We start from the raw sequence: 22,801 nt of genomic DNA on the forward strand, positions 1-22,801 counted from the left end.
TCTTCTTTATGCCAATCTTTGAATTGTATGAATCGGATCAGCGGTTAAAACCGTTGATATGCAATTGTTCATGGTATGATAATCGTGCACGTTCAAATCGTGGTAGACCGTCATACCGGTGTATTGTTACAACCCTAGTGTGTGTCATATACACTCTATTAGATACACCTGTCCAACCACTCGTTAATACAACTCTCTAATCAGCCAATCACAGGGCAGCAGCTCACTGCATTTCGGCATGTAGACATGGTCAAGAGGATCTGCTGCAGGTCAAAGTGAGCATCAGAATGGGGAAGAAAGGGGATTTAAGAGACTCTGACCGTGGCATGGTTGTTGCTGCCAGACGGGCTGCTCTGAGTATTTCAGAAACTGCTGATCTACTGGGATTTTCACGCACAACCATCTCTAGGCTTTACAGAGAATGCTCCGACAAAGAGGAAATATCCAGTGAGCGGCAGTTCTGTGGGCGCAAATGCCTTGATGATGAGGCCAGAGGTCAGAGGAGAATGGCCAGACTGGTTCCAGCTGATAGAAAGGCAACAGTAACTCAAATAAGCACTCGCTACAACCGAGCTCTGCAGAAGAGCATCTCTGAAGAGATTTTCTTGGCACACTTTAAGTCCATTAGTACCAATTGAGCATCACCGCCACAGCCTACCTGAGTATTGCTGCTGACCATGTCCATCCCTTTATGAGCACAGTGTCTCCATCTTCTGATGGCTACTTCCAGCAGGATAACGCAGCATGTCATAAAGCTCAATCATCTCAGACTGGTTTCTTGAACATGACGATGAGTTCACTGTACTCAAATGGCCTCCACAGTCACCAGAGCTCAATCCAATAGAGCAGCTTTGGGATGTGGTGGAACGGGAGATTGGCATCATGGATGTGCAGCCGACAAATCTGCAGCAACTGTGTGATGCTATCATGACAATATGGAGCAAAATCTCTGAGGAATATTTCCAGCAGCTTGTTGAATCTCTGACACCAAGGATTAAAGCAGATCTGAAGGCAAAAGGGTCCAACCCGATACTAGTCAGGTGTACCTAATAAAGTGGCCGGTGAGTGTATAACACTAGTAGTATGTAACACCAGCATATGGGCTATATAGCGTCTATGGCGTGTATAACAGGAGTAGATGTCCTATATAACCTCATTAGTATCCAGCAGCAGTAGTATACTGTACACGCAGCTGCAGATGAGGGAAACTCTGCTGTTGAGCGTTTGAGGAAGTGAATGTTGAAAGTGCTTAGAAAGAGCTAAATATGCAGCTCTGACAGGAAGTGCATCCTCAGTTAAAGATGTGCTGAAACAGGAAGTGGACTTTTCTATTGGACACCTGAGGTTGTGTTTCAGCCACCGAAACGAACGATCTGATATTAGCTGATATTTCCTCTGGGTGCTCCGGTTTCCCCCACATAGTGTATGAGTGTGTGTGAATGAGTGTGTATGGGTGTTTCCCAATACTGGGTTGCTGCTGGAAAGGCATTTGCTGTGTAAAACATATGCTGGAATAGTTAGCAGTTCATTCCACTGTGGCGGTCAATATAGGGACTGAGCAGAAGAAAGAATGAGTTGATGAATAAAGTCATACCAAACATGTCATCTTCACATTTAATGTGTCATAACTGAGGGTGAACGACACTTAATAGCAGCTGTCATAAGCATGCATCCAATCTCATATGTCCTATCATGATTATGAAGCTCTCATGACAGTCTTATGAACACCTCTTCAAGTAAAGCATCATCATTATTCTCATTGTGATGATGATGATGATGTCACTGCTGGTCACATGACTTCTGATATTGTTTCCCAATCATTACTGAATCTCGTGACACTGAGTGACCTCCAGCAAACTGCAGAATCTGCTTACTTCACTACTTCTGGAAAACAGAAGAGCTTTAACACGTGCATTTATTCATAAAAACATCTCAGCCTTCAGAAAACTGAATTAAATATCAGGTTTTAATATATATATATTAATTATCAGCATCGCTGCTCATTATATTCTCTACTAATTCATTCATTCATTTCATTATGCTGTCTGCTTTAACAGAAATAATCACAACAACTAAAATTAGAGTACAAAATGCAGGAGAGCACATCATTTTCATCATTATAATCATTCTGTGCTGTTTTAATGATGGAAAGGTCGAATCAAAGCCTGGACAACGACAATAAATGATCATTTAACCAGATTAAACATTATTATTTCACACATATTCTGCTGGTTTATCATCATCATTTTCTTTTCGGCTTAGTCCCTTTATTAATCCAGGGTCGCTACTGTGGAATGAACCGCCAACTTATCCAGCATGTTGTACTCAGCAGATGCCCTTCCAGCTGCAACCTATTACTGGGAAACACCCACACATTCTCATTTACAATCATACACTATGGACAATTTAGCCTACTCAATTCCCCTATAGTGCATGTGTTTGGACTGTGGGGGAAACCCACACCAACACGAGGAGAACATGCAAACTCCACACAGAAACACCAACTGACCAAGGTGAGGCTCGAACCAGTGACCTTCTTGCTGTGAGGCGAGAGCGCTACCCACTGCGCCACCGCGTCATTTTATTTTAGTGAAATAATTAAATTGTTTAGAATTGAAACGTTTTGTGTGTGTGTGTGTGTGTGTGTGTGAGAGAGTGTGTTTGAGAATGTGTTGAAATGTGAAGACAGAACAGGACTCTGCATGTTTTACTGTGATCTACTGTAAACGGATCAATCCAGTCTTGTGTGCGCACGTTTATATGTGTCTGTCTGTCCTGAGCTCCTGGGTTTTGTGGCATATTACTGTGTGTATATATGTTTGTGTGTGTATTTATGAGTGTGTGTATAATGTGTGCGTGTGTGAATGCGTGTCTGTCTCTGAGTGTCTCCGCAGGACAGAATAAACAGCAGTAGTGTGTGTGTGTGTGTGTGTGTGTGTGTGTGTGTGTGTGTGTGTGTGTGTGTGTGAAATGTGAACGCCTCATTGTAAATAACACTGGTATTGAGGACAGCAGCACTGCTGCATGTGGAGTATCCTGCATGTGGAGTATCCTGCATGTGGAGTATCCTGCATGTGGAGTATCCTGCATGTGCGGATAAAAAAATAAATAAATAAAATAAAATGATTCAATTAAAGCGTTTATAAATAATTTCAATGAAAGTTTCAGGATGTCTCGGCTGGGTCAGTGTGTGTTTCTGTGTGGAGTTTGCATGCTGGCGTGGGTTTCCTCTGGGTGCTCTGGTCTTAGTCCAAACACATGCGCTATAGGGGAACTGATCAACTAAATTGGCCGTAGTGTATGTGTGTGTGTGTGTGTGTGTGTGTTTGTGAATGAGTGTGTATGGGTGTTTCTCAGTACTGGGTTGCAGATGGAAGGGCATCTGCCTTGTAAAACATATGCTGGAATAGTTAGTGGTTCATTGCGCTGTGGTGAGCCCTGATAACTAAAGGACAAAGCTGAAGGTAAGTGAATGAATGAGTTTTTTGTTCAGCTGCTGACAATATTTGAGCTCCAAAAACTGCATTATTAAAAGTGTAAGAGCTCCATTTGTTGAGCTTTACAGCTGACTTTCTCAGTATTTAGATCAGGTTTTCAGATTTCACATTTTGTTGACCCAGCAGTTGGGTTTGTCCATATTTGATCCCACATTGCTTTACAAAACCCACATTTTTTACCCTGACAGATTTTTCTTTTATGACAAAAACATTCTTAGAATATTAAGCAAAGATCCTGCTGTGTTAACCCAACATTCGGCTAAATATGGACAAACCCAATCATTGGGTCAATGTTTGCAGTGAAATTTAAATGAATATTTTATTGTTTAACCCAATGTTGGGTTACTCCAACCCAGTATTAGTTTACTAGTCATCAATAATGAAATGATTATAATTCAGTAGATGTCCTTCTGTAAATGTATTGTCCATTAGTGATGTGCATTTCTGACAACTTCATTAGTTCAGCTATAAAGCTGATTTTCTCAACATTTAGATTTGTGAATCCTGGAACAGCTGTATATTCAATTCAGTTCAATTCAAGTTTTTCTATAGCGCTTTTCACTATAATTATATTCCAAAACTGTTCATTCAGAAGGTGCACATTATTATTACATAACAACCTATCCAATCTCGATACCATGATTCTGAGTATTGACTGATACAGATCTGATCCAGATACTGTGCTGTTTATTTTTAATTAACATAATACAGTATCTCTAGTTCTGGTGCTAAACTCTAATAATATCTCTACTTTAGTAAAATAACACACATATAGTCCTGCTGTAAATGACAGACGACACAATCTAACTGAACATGATGCTCGCTGTAATCTACGGGCTGCAGTATTTGAGCATTCATCATGACACTGATCTGATCTGTTGAGCTCCAGCTGATGTTTCCTTTTTAATATGAAGGTTTTCTTTGTAATCTGTAATAGGCTACACTAATCAATGATCAAATAACCTTCAGCAAAGCCTGATATTCTCCTGCAGGTCTAGACTAACCCGTCTGAGGCCAGTTGTACTGAATAAACATTCCCTCAGCTAAACTGGCCGCCAGTGAGATGGAGAAGCTGAAAGTGTCTGAACTCTGATCTTATGTCTGAAATATTATCTTTCTGAAATCAATTTGGTTTGGTGTAATTTGTTGGTTATTTTAATGTATTTTGTTGGTCAGTTATCCACAAAATAAACAAGAATATTTCAGGTGAAACGAGGTCCACTTACAGGCCTGTGCTTCAGTGCACAAACTGACAGACAGGTCTGTTCAATGAAGTATTGATATATAAAATAAGAGTGGAATATTGAGTGTCAGAGGAGCCGATATTAGGCTAAATCATTTCTGTTAATGACAGTCCATATGCACCGGCCCGTCAGCTTCACTTTTATTAATTTAATCACCTACTGTAACCACAATGAGCCAGACTTTACAAACTATTCACAGCACTTAAAGTAGAATAAACTCAGTCAGAAGGACGAGAGAACAGAAACTCATTGTGAGAATAATCTTATGGAGCAATGAAGCGCTTGATGCATCACTGAGAGCGCGCAGCCCTTAGGTTTCTGAAATGAGTGCGATGAGGATCTGTCCAGTGTATTATTGAGCCTTTTGTCATTTACAGTTTCAGGTTGTGTGTGTGTGAAGAGCAGGTAATGACCCTTTCTACTAGGGGTGTCAAAAATAATCGTTTTTTCGGTGCACTGCGATGCAGACGTGGACAATTCGGTATCGGTTCAGTAATAATCATAACCGGTTATTACTGACGTCATTTACCTCATATGCGCTCTGTCGTGAGGGAGGCGATCGCGAGTATTTACAGCGCTTTAACTAGGCTACTTAAAACTGTACACAATTTCACTGTGTGTGTTTGCTGGATCAGTCTTTCACTGACATATACAACAATAGCCCTATTTCATTAAGATCCAGAGAATGAAAGTTGCCTACTCCATTTCTCTCTCTTTCTCTCTTTCTCTCTCTCTCTCTCTCTCTCGCGTGCGTGCTCTGTCTCTGTCTCTCTCTTTCTCTTTCTCACAAGTGGGCCCATTTGACCTGCTGGCGTGTCTTTTCTTCTCTTCTCGGCTTACTTTTGCATCCAGAAACGAGTGCGTGTCTGCAGAGTTTTCTCCACCGTGTCTATCATAGATCAGCTGTGAGATCGCCGCTGCCGCCTGGCGCTTATCAGCATCACTCATCTGTGAAGAACGCTGCGCGCAAGAGCCAATCACAACCGGTTTTTTTTGAGGGTGTGACCAATCAAAGAGTTGTGAGAGAACTAGACAAGGATCAGAAAGCGAGCTGGAAATTTATATTTGTTTATATTATTTGCTAAATGCTCGTTTTGTTTAAAGTTACAGTTTATATTTCTGACTGTTTGTATTAAATGACAAAATTGTATTACAAATAGTATATAAATATAAATATATTCATACATTTTAAAACAAGAAATGCTGCTGTTAGGAAAAATAAAACTGTGTATGGAAAGCACCGTCAATGCACCGTGATGCACCGAAATATCCAAGTGAACCGAATCGATGGCATGATAATCGTAACCGAACCGAACCGTGAGACTAGTGTAGGTTCACACCTCTACTCTCTACTGCAGTGTTGTGAACGCTGATCTAACAGACACATGATGGAGAAACAGCAGTGATCTCCTGCTGCAGGACACAATGAAGACATTTCATGCAGAACTCAATTCATTTCTCCACTGATTACTTTACTAACAGGAACAGACAGTGGTGGAGAGTTTTCATGTTGTGATGAACGCGACGCGCAGTTTGAGTTGTGAATGAATGGAGAATGATTAACTCTGAACTGATCATGAGTTTAAGCACATGAGTATTGATCTGTGCGTCACATTACACTGTAGAACAGCTTCAGAACATGCGGGATACACGGCTTTACAGAGCCTTATAATAGGACACCTTCATGGCTTTTGTTGGCTTATAATTACACAGAATATAGCGCATGCACAAGATCAGATTTGGACCAATCAGCTGTGATTGGCTGATACCTGATCCAGCAAACATGCGGTGTTGAACCGACATCCAGAACAAGTGTCAGGATCAGTGCATCCCTAAAACAAAGATATCTTTTTCACTTTTATTAAATGTTTACAATGCAACTCCAATTATTCTTATGATTTCAGACACAGCCGGTGTGTTCACAGCTGAAAAAACGTTTAGTTTCATACCCAGACATTTAAGAAGAATATAGTGTAGAGCAGTGAGCAGCACACTACTGTAAACCGTGATGTTTATAGCCGAGTATCACACCTCATACCAGCCCATGCCTACTGTACCTGCACACGTATAATACTGTAGAGCTTCATACTGAACACATCGACTAAACGAGAGATCAGTGAGGGGTGAACGCAGAGCACTGCATACACACCTTTACAACTGTGTGTGTGTGTGTGTGTGTGATAAGAAAAATGAGCTCATTCAGGATTTTTAGTGATTTTAAATACACAGTGTGTGTGTGTGTGTGTGTGTGTTTGTGTTTGTGTGTGTGTTATGTGAGTGTGTTATGTGAGTGTTTTCTGCCGGAAGTGTGTGTGTGAACACATGTCAGTTTTGCAGGAAGTGAAATGAAAGCAACTCTGGTTTCCTCTGAGAGTTTCCTGCACGTGTGTGTGTGTGTGTGTGTGATCTGCTCTGGGTTCACTCATGATCTGTCCTGATGTTTTCTCTGATTCTGCTTCTCAGCGGTGAGTTCAACACTTTACTTTCCAGCTCGGGATGTCCGGTGCTGAGACGGTCGCCATGACGACCTCTGTAGATGTGTGTGTGCGCTGGAGGTGACAGATACTGTCATCACCTGTGTGCTGCGCTGTAACCTCTGACCCCATACACATCCAGAGAGAGTGTGTGTGTGTGTATGCATGTTGGTATGTGTGTATTGTATTATAATGTGTGTGTATGTTTAAGTATGTGTGTATTGTATATGTGTGCATGTGGTGTGTGTGTGTATGTTTGTGTACTGTAGTGTGTTTCTTTGTAGTAAGTGTGTGTGTCTGTGCATGTATGTGTGTGCATATTGTGTGTGTGTGTGTACTACACATGTTTGTGTGTGTGTGTACAAGTAGTGTGTGTGTGTGCCATTATAGGTAGATTTGACAGATCAAATGTTAGCAGGTGTGTGTGTGTGTGTGTGTGTGTGTGTGTGTGTGTGTGTGTGTGAAAGAGAGACCTGCAAGGAACACAAAATCACATACTTCCTGTTTACAGTGATGTCAGAGTGTGCTGATGGCTGTGTGTGTGTGTGTGTGTGTGTGTGTGTGTGTGTGTGTGTGTGTGTGTGTGTGTGTGTGTGTGTGTGTGTGTTATATAATCAGGTGGTTTCTCACTGATGACCCTGAGCTGATCATCAGACTATACTCTCAGTAATGGAGCAGACAGTAGATCAGTCAGTCAGAGGATGAGCAGGAGATCTTCATATTTCAGTCTGTTATTTGCTAAAGATGTTTATGACTGATTAAACTGTGACACATGCGAGCTCTGTGTTAATGTGTGTGTGTGTGTGTGTGTGTGTGTGCAGCGTGGTCTAGAGCGGCGTGATGACGGAGGAGCGATGTCCTCAGCTGGTGGATTATTTCGTGGTGGCGGGTCTGACGGGCGCCTCTGCTCCGCTGGATGAGGAGGGGCAGCAGCGGGGCGTCCGGGCCGTCCTGCCCGTCACTGACCTGGCCGTGATCGCCCGCGGGCTGGGGGAGGACGTGCCCGAGGGATTCACCTGCATCGAGAAAACACCAGGAGGACATCCGGCCGAGCTGAGCGCCGGACTGCTCAATAACACACACATGTTCCTCTGCTACAGGAGAGGACACGACAAACCGGCCATCGTGGAGCTCGGGTCAGAACACACGACATTATCACATTAAAGAGCCGCTATCATGCATTATAGAGGTCATACTGTGGTTTTGGGGGTCTCCAGCAACAGGCTGAGGTCTAAACACTGTCATGGTCTTATAATCTGCATTTATTTTCTCCTCATTATCTCAGCGACTCCCGTATGATTCATTCAGTGATTCATTTGTTCCCAAACCCCTCCTTAGCATGAAGCTAATCTGCGCTGATTGGTCTGATGACCCCGTCTGTTGTGATTGGTCGACAGTGTTTAGTGCAAGACTAAGTGAAATGCCCACCGCAGCTTACCAACAGTATTGAAGTATTCAGAGTGTGTGTGTGTGTGTGTGTGTGTGTGTGTGTGTGTGTGTGAGCATACCTGCCAACTCTCCTGTTTTTCCCGGTAGTTTCCTGTATTTCAGACCCATAATAAACCTCACCCGCTGACTCTTCACAGCTTCATGTTGGGGTAGAGGAAACAGCACTCACCTTCCCCTCACACTTCCCGTAATATCCAGCAGAGCACAGCGTCTTCATGACTTGATTCAGCCGGCGTCTGCTACAGTGTTTGTGGGCGGGGCCGCTGGTTTCAACTTCCCCAGGTTTGCATGCGCAACAATTGGGCGGGGCTTAAGTTTCATATCGATGTCACGGCTAAAGACTCGTAATCAAGACGATTCATTTGAAGCACTTCGAGTCGACTCATTTATTGATGAATCAATAGTTTTAAACATGGTGCACTTTCAGATTTAAGCCTCAGCCGGATACTTCACTTCACTCAGAGCTGTGTTACACACCAAGGTAATAATAGGTTTGGATTTTGCATTAGTTTTAGTTTTTATTTCAGTTAACGACAATTATTTAACATTTTAGATTTCATGTTTTCATTCGTTTTCGCTGACTATAATAACCTTGTGGCGAGGCAGTGGTGCAGTATGTAGCGCTGTCGCCTCACAGCAAGAAGGTTGCTGGTTCGAACCTCACTTGGTGTTTCTGCATGGAGTTTGCATTTTCTCCCTGCCTTCACGTGTGTTTCCTCAGGGTGCTCCGGTTTCCCCCACAGTCCAAACACATGCGCTACAGGTGAATTGGGTAGGCTAAATTGTCTGTAGTGTATGAGTGTGTGTGTGAATGTGTGTGTGGATGTTTCCCAGAGATGGGTTGCAGCTGGAAGGGCATCTGCTGCGTAAAAACTTGCTGGATAAGTTGGCGGTTCACTTCGTTGTGGCGACCCCGGATTAATAAAGGGACTAAGCCAACAAGAGAATGAATGAATGATAACCTTGTTACACCTTACATGAAGCTCATTCATAAACGCCCATAATAGAGGCTCTTTACAATGTTTCTGTCGCTCTGATGCACCGATGTGTGTGTGTGTGTGTGTGTGTGTGTGTTCTGTGTGCGCTCCAGGGTTCTGTATGAGGGTAAGGACTCGGTGCGCCCTGGATGGCAGGTGATTGAGACGACGCCGTACAGCCGCTCCGCCAGCCTGAGCTCCAGCGGCCCCACGACCCACAGAACCTTCCTGATGTTCCGCAGAGCTCCAGACTCACAGGCGCTCAACACACTCGGGGTCACTGAGATCTCTCTGCTGATGCCCAGCAAGGGCGAGACGGCACCACACACCTACTGCCGAGTGGACAAGAACATCAACACGGGCATGGTGAGATTCACTGACTCACTGATTCACTGATTCACTCTGACAAATGACTCACATGCTTCTCTCAACACGGACATAGTAATGATTCACTGATTCACTGATTTACTCAGACAAATGACTCACATGCTTCTCTCAACACGGACATGGTGATGATTCACTGATTCACTGATTCACTGAGTCATTCAGACATCACAGTGTTCTCATATAACAGATGCAGCATTGTGGAACAGAATCGACAGTGAAATGATCATCTGCTTTTGATGAGTGTGTGTGTGTGTGTCTCAGTGTGTGTATTTGTTGACTCATGCAGTTTATAATACTCCAGAAACACCGTCAGTTCTGCACTTCCTCTTCTGGACTATTTGCATCTTCATTTACTCTCAGTTTCCCTTCTTTTGGTTTTGATGGTTTTCTCTCTCTCTGTGTGTGTGTGTGTGTGTGGGTGCGTGTGTGTGTGTGTGTGTGTGTGTGTGTGTGTGTGTATGCCTGCCTGTGTTTATTTTGTGTGTGTGTCTGTTTTGTCTCTATGCGTGTTTAGTGGGGACCGGCGCTGTATCTCTGCTACAAGCGTTCAGCGGCTAAAGCAAATGCTCTGGTGTATGAAGCAGGTGAGTTTCTCTCTCTCTCTCACACACACACACACACACACACACATCACAAATAGAGAGGCACACAATCTCATTCTCATGCATACACACACTTATTTGTCTAGTGTGCACACCTTTTGTATCTTTGTGTGTGTGTGTGTGTGTGTGTGTGTGTGTGTGTGTGTGTGTGTGTGTGTGTGTGTGTGTGTGTGTGTGTGCGTATGTGTGTGCGTGTGTGTGTGTGTGTGTGCAGGTCTGATCAGCAGGTATCCTGAGCAGGATCTGGAGTCGTTTGCTCTGCCGGACTCAGTGCCGGTGTTCTGTCTGCCGATGGGGGTGACGGTGGAGAGCTGGCCGCTCAACACCAAATACCAGCTGCCCGTCTTCTCCACCTTTGTGCTGACCAGCGCCTGCGGAGACAAGGTGTGTGTGTGTGTGTGTGTGTGTGTGTGTGTGTGTGTGTGTTTATAGGCTCAGTTGTCCTCTCTAATACTCATAAATCACTAGTGGTTTTGTTGATTTTCTTATTGGAGAATATCACAGATAATTATCAAATACAGAAATGCAATTCAGAGAAACAGCAACACCAAATAAACCCACAGCATCAGACACATTTACATTCATATTCAATTTCCTTCAGCTTATCCCCTTATTTATCAGAGACTACCACAGCGGAATCAACCGCCAACTATTCCAGCATATGTTTTACACAGTGGATGCCCTTCCAGCTGTAACCTAGTACTGGGAAACACCCATACACACTCATTCACACTTATTCACACACACTCATACACTACGGCCAGTGTAGTTGATCAGTTCCCCTATAGTTTTAAATAATAAATGTAAATGACGTGAGTTAGTAAAACGCTTAATAAACAAGAGTGTGGGGTGAATTGGCTGTTGTGTGTGTGTGTGTGTGTGTGTGTGTGTGTGTGTGTGTGTGTGTGTGTGTGTGTGTGTGTGTGTGTGTGTGTGTGTGTGTGTGTGTGTGTGTGTGTGTGTGTGTGTGTGCGCATGCGTTTGTGTGTGTGTGTGTGTGCGTAAATGAGTGTGTATAGGTGTTTCCCAGTAAGGGCAATCGCTGTGTAAAACATGCTGCAATAGTTGGCAGTTCATTCCGCCAAGGGAAAATCAATGAATGAATAATAAATGCATGAATACAGTTTCACAATATGCTCTGTTGGACATCTAGTGAGTCTGACAGGTCCGAATTAGATCATCAAAAAGCAAAACAATGCATTTCTCACTTTGCTTTGTCTCGTTTCTAGTCCAAATATCTAAAAAAATCTTAGATCAAGCAAAAATATTGCTTTGTTTTCACCTTTATCTTCCAATGGCGCATGTACAATATTTTATTTTGGCTTTGAAATGTTGATATTTTATACTAGAAACAAGACAGAAATTCTAAGTAAGAAAGTGTTTTTGTTTTTTTGTATAAATCAATAAATAATTAAATGAAATTACTCTGTTACACCTCCAGGCATCATAGTGTCTTGTTCCCAAATGTTTTACTCTCCTGAAATGCTCACAGTCAGATTATTTAAAGGGTCATGACTCCGCCCACTTTCGGTTCAGGTCCACCTCAGAACGTTTTCAAAAGATGCATCATAATGGGCGGAGCTCCGCGAGCAAAGGGCAGCGGTGGGCGTGGCCAGCAGAGCAGGGGAGAAGGAGGGAAGCGAGCAACTGTAGTCAGTCGACTCACAAAATGAGACACAAACCATGCGGAGACCCATGAGTTTATAGTTTATAAAGTTAAAATGCAAAGAAATAAACTTATATAAAAAATATAGTGTTAATTTTGTGTTGGTGTTGAACACGAAATAAACACTATAAATGAGGACTTCTCGCTCAATGCCCGGGTCTGAATGCAGACTCAGTGCAGCAGGTCTCTTGCCCTGTCTAGTTTAACCATTAGCCCTGCTGGTCATCTGGAGGGTTTAGATGAACACTGCAGCACGGCGATGTGTCTAACTGTGAACGAACTCCTGATAAAGGACAGCGTCCGCCATTCTCCAATCCTCGTACTGCTCTCCTGACAAAAACGCCTACAGCACACACACACAGCTTTGCTGTATCGGCCCTGACAGCATCACAGGGAAAAACAAGCAACAAACCCGGTGGATCATGGAAACAAACACATGCGAGCCTTCATGAACAGCTAAATACTGTGGGTCCGTTGATGTGGTTTCACCCAGTCGTCTAGGTAGGATCTCACAGCTTGGCACTGGCAGGTCTGCTTTGCCTTCGGAAAGTACGTGCTCTCATCAATAATTCAGAAGCCGGCTCTTCTCATAGGATAAGAAAACTCAATGGGTTTGAATAATAATGAGAAACTGACGTGTCATTTTTGCACTTGCAGTTCTGCGAAACGTCGCCGATTTTGATCCGCCCTAAAAATCATTTTAAACCCGGAAGCTGAAATCAGCAGACCAAAGCTCAAGATGATCCAGTTCTCCCCACAATTACAGCTGACAGCTGCTAACAGTGTCCTAACTGATGCTCAACACACACACACACACACGCACGCACGCACATACACACACACACGCACACACACACACACACGCACACACACACACACATCTGCTAACATCTCAAAAAAAGTTCTCGAGGATTTCGTGGACTTTTAAATGTGCAGTACGTTTGACGCACAGTGGTTGAGCTAGGTATTGCACTTCTGATGCACAACATTTGGTTTCTATGTCGGCGCAATAGGCTAGTGGTTATCGCGCTGACATATGGTGCAATAGCACGTCAGGGCATCGCGAGTTCGAATCCCGGCTTGATGACATTTCCCTAACCTACCCCCTCTCTCTCTCTCCCACTTCACTTCCTGTCTCAATACTGTCCTATCTAATAAAGGCAGAAAGGCCAAAAAAAATAATTAATAAAATAAAAAATATTTGGTTTCTATTTCTCACAGCTGAACAGCAGAACACTGACCATGCTCAGCTCAGCTACAGCTCATGTGCTTTACTCAGTGTTCAATGCTGATAATGTGAGTCTGACAGGACGTGTGTGTGTGTGTGTGTGTGTGTGTGTGTGTGTGTGTGTTCTCCAGGTGTATGGAGCTGCCATCCAGTTCTACGAGGCGTACCCGCGTGAGTGTGTGTCGGAGCGTCAGTGTGTGCGTCTGGGTCTGCTGAGCGTGGTGGACCGCCGTCCGATCACCAACCGCAGCCTGCAGGTCAAGAAGAGCATCTGCGTCCTCTCACACTGGCCCTTCTTCAGCGTCTTCCAGAAGTTCCTCACGTTCATCTACAGATACTCCATCTCTGGGCCACACGTGCTGCCGCTGGAGAAGTCAGTGCACACACACACACACACACACACACACACACACACACACACACTTACACTCCCTGACAATAGTCTTGTGGTGGAGTCAGAGATGTATGGATGCAGTCCTCCAAGCTCATGATGGAGTCAGACACAATCTTCATTCTGTCTCCACTGCAGCAGGACTTTATATTCTATACTGGACATTATTTCTGTTCAGTGATGAGACTTTAGTCTGAGCAGAGTCAGAGCGCACTGTCCTCATCAAATCAGTCAACATCAAGACATGATCAGATTTATTGAGCTCAAATCAGCAAAATCTAGAGGCCTTCACCTTTCATAGAGACACTTCTGACACCAGATCAGCTACTAGAAGAGCAGATATTATCTGTGTTCCTACAACTGGGAGAGGCAGCAAGACTAGTGTCAGGTAGTGTAAATACAGAGTAATCCAGCACTGCTCCTGACTGAGCAGATCACAGTTGGTGTAGAGTTAGGTTTGTGTTTCATTTGAAAAACAATTCATTTATTCATTCAAAGATGCATTTAAATGGATTCAAAGTTTCACTGAAGACATTTAAAAAACATCTTACAGAGTGATTCTTTACGTCAGTAGGCACTGATTACTGTGCGTTCACACCGAAAGCGACGAGTTTATCAAGACCACCCTGTCGACATCTCGGTCTGCCTTCAGCTCCGGCAGTAAGAGCGTTAAAATTCGCCTCATGGATCTCGTCTTTAAAGGGGCCGTTGCTGCATATCAGTTACATTCTCGCATAAACTTGTTTTCTTGAGTGAAAATGCTGCGCACTTCTCATCAGAGTCATTGGATGATCAAGTTGTGTGTGCTGTGGCTTTGCTCCAGCAATGTGTCCATGTGTCTGAAATATCCTGAAGCAGCAGTACTGTCTTGAATTGTCACATGAGAAAAAAATAAAATAAAATATATAAATATATATATATATATGTATGTATGTATAAGCTTAATGCACATCAGTACCTCTCCAGTAGCTCTTTTAATGTACAGGATGTCACTGTAAGAAAACATCGTAAATAATTGGAAATCTGGCGAGCGCTATAATCAAACCCTTGGGAACAGCTGTGGTCAGAACTAAAGTGCACAGGTCTGTGTTCTCTGGACTCCTCTCATATTCTCCTTCTACATTCTGATTGGTTGCCGCCGAACAGCATCATAGCTCATTACCATAAAGTTGACTTGATCTCAGCTCTCCTCAACGCCCACACTGGCGAACACACACCGCGCGCTGCTCCTCGCCGCCGGCTCCCATTGAAGATGAACGACTTCCGGCTGATGACGCTCTCGGTGTGAACGCACGGTTCCTGATGAGGAGTGTGTGTGTGTGTTGCGCAGTGTTAGTTTTTAATTGTGTTGCACTTTACTGCCTTTTCTATTTGGATATTGTTTCTAATCAATGTCTTTGTTTTGCTATGTTGAATGCGTGTGTGTGTGTGTGTTGTGTGGATGTATGTGTATTTGTGTGCACGTGTTTATGCATGCATGTGTGTGTGTGTGTGTGTGTGTGTGTGTGCGCGCATGCATGTGTTTTGTGTGCGTGCATATGTGTGTGGGCATGCATTTTCATGTGTAAATGTTGTATGCATGTGTGTGTGTGTGTATGTTTTGTTTTTGTGCATGTGTGTTTTGTGTGCATGCATTTATGGTTTTGTGTGTGTGTGTGTGTGTGTGTGTGTTTGCAGGCACATCTCGAGCTTCATGCACAATGTCCCGTTCCCCTCGGCTCAGCGTCCTCGTATCCTGGTGCAGGTGAGCAGAAACTCAAGCTGTTGCTGTTGTTGCTGCTGTTGTTGTTGTTGTTGTTGTTGTTGTGTCTCTGCTTGTCATTAACCCCTGACATTCCCTACAGGCGCAGCCGCAGTGCTTCAGTAAACACACACACACACGTGCGTAACGGAGGCTACGTCCTCCTCACCCACCGGCTGTAGATCAGACCTCAATCACAGACTGTAGAGTGTACACACACACACACACACACACACACACACACACGCACACACACACACACACTGATCTCTGCTCTAATCATTACTGATTGATCATTGGTTAATCTGGTGCTGGGAGGGAATCAGCATGAGGTGGCAGCACAAATCAGGGGGAAATGAACAAATCAAGGGGTGTGTTTATAGAAGCGTGTGTGTGTGTGTGTGTGTGTGTGTGTGTGTGTGTGTTAATGTGTTGTGTCTCTCCTCAGCTCTCTCCATATGATAACCTGCTGCTCTGTCAGCCCGTGTCCTCTCCGCTGCCGCTCAGGTGAGACACTCTCTCGTTGGATGCTGCATTGTGTTCTGATTGGGTAGTGTGTTGTGTTCTGTGTTCTGATTGGGTAGTGTGTTGTGTTCTGTGTTCTGATTGGGTAGGGTGTTGTGTTCTGATTGGATAGGGTGTTGGGTTCTGTGTTCTGATTGGCTGATGTTTGTTGTATGTGTTCTGATTGGATAGGGTGTTGTGTTCTGATTGGCTGATGTTTGTTGTATGTGTTCTGACTGGCTGGTGTGTTGTGTTATGAGGTATTTTATAACAGATGTTGTACTGGACACAGACTACACTCACTCCTGGACATTTACTCTGAGGAGAAGTTACTCCAATATATCAATATTGCGATAGCTTGTCAAACATGTGCTGTTGCGGAGCCCTGTTAATGTTATCAGACTGCCATTACTGTCTGGAGAGACTTTAAAGTTATTATTTTCAAATATGAAATCTTTTAGTATACATTATTATTAATATTATTGGTATTATCTATAGTTGTTGACGTCTTCTTATTGTTAGAAACCTTTTATTATAGAGTATAAGATGTTTGTAAATGTCGTCTGATTGGCTGAAATGTTTTGATTGGCTGGAATGTTGTGTTCTGTGATCTGATTGGCTTGTGCGTTGTGTTCTGGGTTCTGATTGGTTTATGTTTTTGTTTGACTAGTGTGTTCTCTTCTGTCTTCTGATTGGCTGGTGTGCTGTGTTCTGCGTTCTGATTGGCTGTTGTGTGTGTTTCGCCCTCAGTGGTGCCAGTTTTGTGAAGCTGCTGCAGAATCTGGGTCCGGAGAACACGTGTTCACTGCTGCTGGCCGTCCTGACCGAACACAAGCTGCTGCTGCACTCGCTGCGGCCCGACGTGCTGACGTCTGTGAGTGAAGCACTGCTGTCGGTGAGTCCCCAGCTCAGCTCAGCTCACACACACAGATCAGATTAGACACTAAACTGGAAGATCTCACGAAACACCTGTGAATAAAGCAGCGTTTCCATCTGATGAGGAACAGAAGAGCATCAGCTCCTCACCTGCACAGATCTCACTGAGAGAAGCTGCTTAATCACTGAGGAGGTTTCTTAATCAGCAGATGCTCTAGATAAACAGCGTTCAGTGATTGACTGACAGATTCTGCGCTTGCCGTCTGAAACGTTAGCTTACATCATGCTCACTATCCTATTTAAATGCCAAAAACCTGCTTGACAGATATCCAAAACAGACTCGACTTAGACTTGAGTTAAATGACTTGAAAAAAACATTATTATATGTTATATATTAAGCATTTAAAAACAAAATAAAACCAAAAGTTACGCATGCGCAGTATCAACAGCTCATCGATTCTCAGATCGCTCTGAAAGAGTCAGTTGAATTTGCTGGACTGGATCATTCGGTTCATTAAGAAGAACCGCTTTAAATGATTAATTAGATTCATTTAAACGATTCATTTAAATGATTCATTTAAACGATTCATTTGAACGATTCATTTGCTATTCGACCATCCAAAAATGGAAGGCGCTCCACCAAAGATAGTCTATTTTACGGGTTTAAAGATTACAAACAAGACAGCTAATTAAAGTTTATACCATTTATTCTGACTCAGTGCTTGACCTGTCAGCGGTGCTCATGGCTCCTGAATAGGTCAGAGAAAGTGGAAGTCTCTTTTAACAGTTTTATTTTAAACTTTAACCCATTGACAGTAAGCAGTGTATAACATTGTCAAAATAAACAAAGTTATTGTAAAAATTGAATATGTTTTGTTTGTTGCATATAGGTATATATAACTGTGTGATGTGGGTAAATGGTGTTTCAATCCGGCTACCACCGCAAGTATATTTCAAACCTGTAATAAGCACTGATAGTGTTGTATTTGTATGCTAATGTTTAACGTTCTTGACATGTTAGGGGTTAAGTATAATATTAAAAAAAGAGTGAAGTAAAACAGTCTGTTAAATGCTATATTCCAGTTTTTTTACTCACACTTTTTAAAAACAATTTATCGGGGAAAAAATTAAGAAGTTAAACAAGAAACCATTTCAGACCACACATCTCAAAACCTGTCTGTAGTGCATGTGTGAAATGAGCTGCTTATATTATCTGCAATATAGAGGCCTTTAGAGTTTACTCTTAGCGATGCATATATTACTAATCAAAACATTTTTATTGGAGTTATTGAAATGTACAAAATGTCTTCGAGGACGATGATCTTTACTTTTAATATAATCAGGTTTTTTGTAATAAAAGAAAAAATGATCATTTTGATTCAATAATTTTTTCCCCATAAAAATGTACCTGTGCACTTTAAGATTTGTTTTGTGATTTAGGCTCTCGTTTAATTAATAGTATATTTTAATGGCTTTGAAGTAAGCACACACATCCCCCTGAGCAGAAAGCCATCTGATTCTGATATATACATATAAATAGATATAATTAGACTGACTTGAAAGTGACTTGCTAGACCAAGCTATGTCTTGACTCGACGTGACTTGAAATAAGCAGTGACTTGACTCTGAAAAAGTTGAATTGACTTGCTTGAGACTTAAAGGTTCTGACTTGAGACTTGCTTGTGACGTGCTCATGTGTGACTTACTCCCACCTCTGATATTTACTTACTGAGCAGCGATTTTTTTGTGTGATTTACTAAACTAGTAGTGTTTTGAAATTAATGAAGGCATACTAATCCTGATAACCGTGATTATTCCTCAGACTATAAGCATACAGACAAAATCTATAATAATAATAATAGTGGTGAGGCAGTGGCGCAGTAGGTAGTGCTGTCGCCTCACAGCAAGAAGGTCGCTGGTTTGAACCTCAGTTGGTGTTTCTGTGTGGAGTTTGCATGTTCTCCCTGCGTTCGCATGGGTTTCCTCCGGGTGCTCCGGTTTCCCCCACAGTCCAAACACATGCGGTACAGGTGAATTGGGTAGGCTAAATTGTCTGTAGTGTATGAGTGTGTGTGTGTGTGTGTGTGGATGTTTCCCAGAGATGGGTTGTGGCTGGAAGGGCATCCGCTGCGTAAAAACTTGCTGGATAAGTTGGCGGTTCATTCCGCTGTGGCGACCCCGGATTAATAAAGGGACTAAGCCAACAAGAAAATGAATGAATGATAATAATAATAATAATAATAGTTGATGTTATTTGTAAATGGCGCCTTTCTGGACACCCAAGGTCGCCTTATGACAAGCATCAACAGCCATAACAGAACAAATCAAACTATTAATAAAACATTATCAAACAAGATTATAAATGCATGTGAGGAGCTGCAGGTACAAACACATCATGAGTATAAAATAACATGATGAAAACTGTCAAGAGAAAGTCTGCTGTAAAAGAAGAGATTGAAGAGTGTGAAGACGATCACTGCTGCTTATGTCCAGGGGAAGCGAGTTCCATAGTCGAGGAGCCGCGGAGCTAAAGGATCTGGCACCCATTGTGCTTAATGAACTGAGGTGGCACCAGGGAGAAAGGGTTGGCTGATCTAAGAGTGTGAGAGGGATATAATATGGAGACGTTCAGTGAGATGTTGAGGAGTGAGATTATGAAGTGCATTGAGGGTGAGAATATAGGATTTTACCGGACACCAGTGAAGCTGATAGAGGAGTGGTGTGATGTGCTCATGAGATGAGTCCTAGAGAAGACACGAGCTGCATGATTCTGGACCAGCTGGAGTTTATAGAGAAGTTTAGGAGGAAGCCCAGTATTGACAATCTGAGATCTTGAATTTAAATGCTTCATTTGGACTTAAACTGAGTACGTTCTACGAGATAAACCATAAGAAAGAAGTGCCAGAGATCCCTACTGAAGCAAGCCCATTCAAAAGTGTGAAACCGTGTCGAAGACTGCACTCAGGTCCAGAAGAAGAAGAAGAGTGAGTAGACCAGAGTCTGCCGCTGGTATAATCACTGCACCCCTAATTTACTGCACTCGTTCTTATCAGATTAAATGTTTATCCTCCTCAGTTGTGCTTTTATAGGCAATTTGATATTAATATTGAAAATGTGCATATAAATAGGTGGAGGAGACATCGCTAGCATCTTCTCATACCGCAGTACACGTCATCCGTCTGTCTGCTATTCACTGCTTCATCTGTTTAATTCAGAGCTGTCAGAGTTATTTATGTGTGATTATGCTTAATTATTCACAAATGTGTATATATGGCAGTTGTATGTAGCTGGCGTGTGTGTGTGTGTGTGTGTGTGTTCTGCAGATGACGTTCCCCCTGCGCTGGCACTGCCCGTACATCCCTCTGTGCCCGCTGCGGATGGCGGATGTGCTGTGCGCCCCCATGCCCTTCATCGTGGGCGTTCACTCCAGCTACTTCGACCTGTACGACCCGCCGTCTGACGTGGTGTGTGTGGATCTGGACACTAACACCATTTTCCAGTAAGTCTTTCCTCCAGATGCCGGGGGAACCGCTCCGTTTCAGCTCAGAGTTGCTGTGGAAGTAGAACAGGAAGTGGAAGTAGAACATTTGCAAACACACACACACACACACACACACACACACACTCTCTCATAAACACACACACACACGCATACACTTACTCATATTCATTTGATATGTCAATAATGTACTTCATAATAACAGTAATAACAGAGTTGGACTGTATTTGGATGAGTGAAATACAGCCTTGTGGAGCTTTCAGAGCCTCTCCGTCAGGTCATGTGTGTACTTCTGCTGATGTTGAGCTCTGTTTGCAGGTCTGAAGATAAGAAGCCTCTGTCCTGGCGCTCTCTGCCCAGGAAACATGGCAAGATCCTGCTCAACTCACTGACCAACCTGCACAAGACCCTGGAGAAGAGTGAGGGAGCAGCTCATCACACACACACACACACACGCAAGCACACACCCATATAAAACACAAATACACACACATGCATAAACACACATATACACATGCACATATACACTCACCGGCCACTTTATTAGGTACACCTGACTAGTACCAGGTTGGACCCTTTTGCCTTCAGAACTGCTTTAATCCTTGGTGTCAGAGACTCAACAAGCTGCTGGAAATATTCCTCAGAGATTTTGCTCCATATTGTCATGATAGCATCACACAGTTGCTGCAGATTTGTAGGCTGCACATCCATGATGCCAATCTCCCGTTCCACCACATCCCAAAGCTGCTCTATTGGATTGAGCTCTGGTGACTGTGGAGGCCATTTGAGTACAGTGAACTCATCGTCATGTTCAGCAGTCTGAGATGATTGAGCTTTATGACATGCTGCGTTATCCTGCTGGAAGTAGCCATCAGAAGATGGAGACACTGTGCTCATAAAGGGATGGACATGGTCAGCAGCAATACTCAGGTAGGCTGTGGCGTTGATGCTCGATTGGTACTAATGGACTTAAAGTGTGCCAAGAAAATCTCTTCTGAGATGCTCTTCTGCAGAGCTCGGTTGTAACGAGTGCTTATTTGAGTTACTGTTGCCTTTCTATCAGCTGGAACCAGTCTGGCCATTCTCCTCTGACCTCATCAACAAGGCATTTGCGCCCACAGAACTGCCGCTCACTGGATATTTCCTCTTTGTCGGAGCATTCTCTGTAAAGCCTAGAGATGGTTGTGCGTGAAATTCCCAGTAGATCAGCAGTTTCTGAAATACTCAGAGCAGCCCGTCTGGCAGCAACAACCATGCCACGGTCAAAGTCTCTTAAATCCCCTTTCTTCCCCATTCTGATGCTCGCTCTGAACTGCAGCAGATCCTCTTGACCATGTCTACATGCCTACATGCTGATTAGACACTTGCGTTAAAAAAAAGTTAGACAGGTGTACCTAATAAAGTGGCCGGTGAGCGTACATGCATGCTCACATGTGCATACACACATATACATACACATAACACACTCACTTACATAGACATGGACAAGAAGATGCACAACTCAAACACACACATACATAGAGCTTAAACACACACACAAAAACCACACAACTCACACACACACACACACACACACTACATACTGACTCCCACAAACTGTTTGACGGTCATTTCTCTCTCTCTCTCTCTGTGTCAGTCTATACGCCGGGGCAGGAGGAGGCCACGCTGGAGTTCCTGCTGACGGATTATGATCTGATCTACGGCCGACAGAAGCAGCTGGAGCTGGAGATCCAGGAGGCGTTCCTGCGCTTCATGAGCTGCTTACTGAGGGGATACAGATCATACCTGCTGCCCATCACACAGGCCCCGTCTGACAGAACCACTGACTGCAGCTCACTCTTCAACCTGCAGGGTACACACACACACACACACACACACATATATACACTAGTAGAGAAAATGACGCCTGTAGCGCCCCCTGCAGGGCACTGATATGTGCATTTTTATTCAATGTTTGATTTTAACTGAAGCATGATGACAGATGGGGCATAGAGAAGCTCCTCCCATGTTCATAAACAGCCAATAGCGTTTTGTTTGTAGCTCAGCAGTGAACACACACCCTCTAGTGGACAAATACACACTGCCATTTACATTCTCACAAACATGATCATTCTTTATAACTCCTGTGTGTGTGTGTGTGTGTGCGTGCGCGTGCGCAGGGTTCCTGAAGTCTCGGGACCGGACGCAGCAGAAGTTCTACACTCAGCTCACTAAGACGCAGATGTTCACTCAGTTCATCGAGGAGTGTTCGTTCGTCAGCGACCGC

General features: G+C 43.4%; 1 protein-coding gene across 2 annotated transcripts in view; it reads left to right on the plus strand.

Annotated features, from left to right (window-relative positions):
* Positions 1-22,801, plus strand: part of dennd4b (DENN/MADD domain containing 4B) — a 38,032-nt gene that overhangs the window by 3,207 nt on the left and 12,024 nt on the right. Inside the window, exons 2-14 of one of the 2 annotated variants that reach the window (XM_073925380.1) lie at positions 8,037-8,351; positions 9,755-10,007; positions 10,543-10,612; positions 10,845-11,014; positions 13,656-13,897; positions 15,593-15,659; positions 15,760-15,796; positions 16,105-16,163; positions 16,911-17,055; positions 20,360-20,535; positions 20,854-20,954; positions 22,172-22,387; positions 22,695-22,801. The exon at positions 22,695-22,801 is cut by the window's right edge and continues 39 nt beyond it. In XM_073925380.1, the coding sequence (XP_073781481.1) occupies positions 15,616-15,659; positions 15,760-15,796; positions 16,105-16,163; positions 16,911-17,055; positions 20,360-20,535; positions 20,854-20,954; positions 22,172-22,387; positions 22,695-22,801 (885 nt within the window). In that variant the 5' untranslated portion in view covers positions 8,037-8,351; positions 9,755-10,007; positions 10,543-10,612; ... (1 more) ...; positions 13,656-13,897; positions 15,593-15,615. The remainder of the gene's footprint in view (positions 1-8,036; positions 8,352-9,754; positions 10,008-10,542; positions 10,613-10,844; positions 11,015-13,655; positions 13,898-15,592; positions 15,660-15,759; positions 15,797-16,104; positions 16,164-16,910; positions 17,056-20,359; positions 20,536-20,853; positions 20,955-22,171; positions 22,388-22,694) is intronic. The other variant, NM_001423202.1, reaches the window with a different exon arrangement.

The sequence above is a fragment of the Danio rerio genome, chromosome 16, assembly GCF_049306965.1.
Source record: "Danio rerio strain Tuebingen ecotype United States chromosome 16, GRCz12tu, whole genome shotgun sequence".
NCBI lineage: Eukaryota > Metazoa > Chordata > Actinopteri > Cypriniformes > Danionidae > Danio > Danio rerio.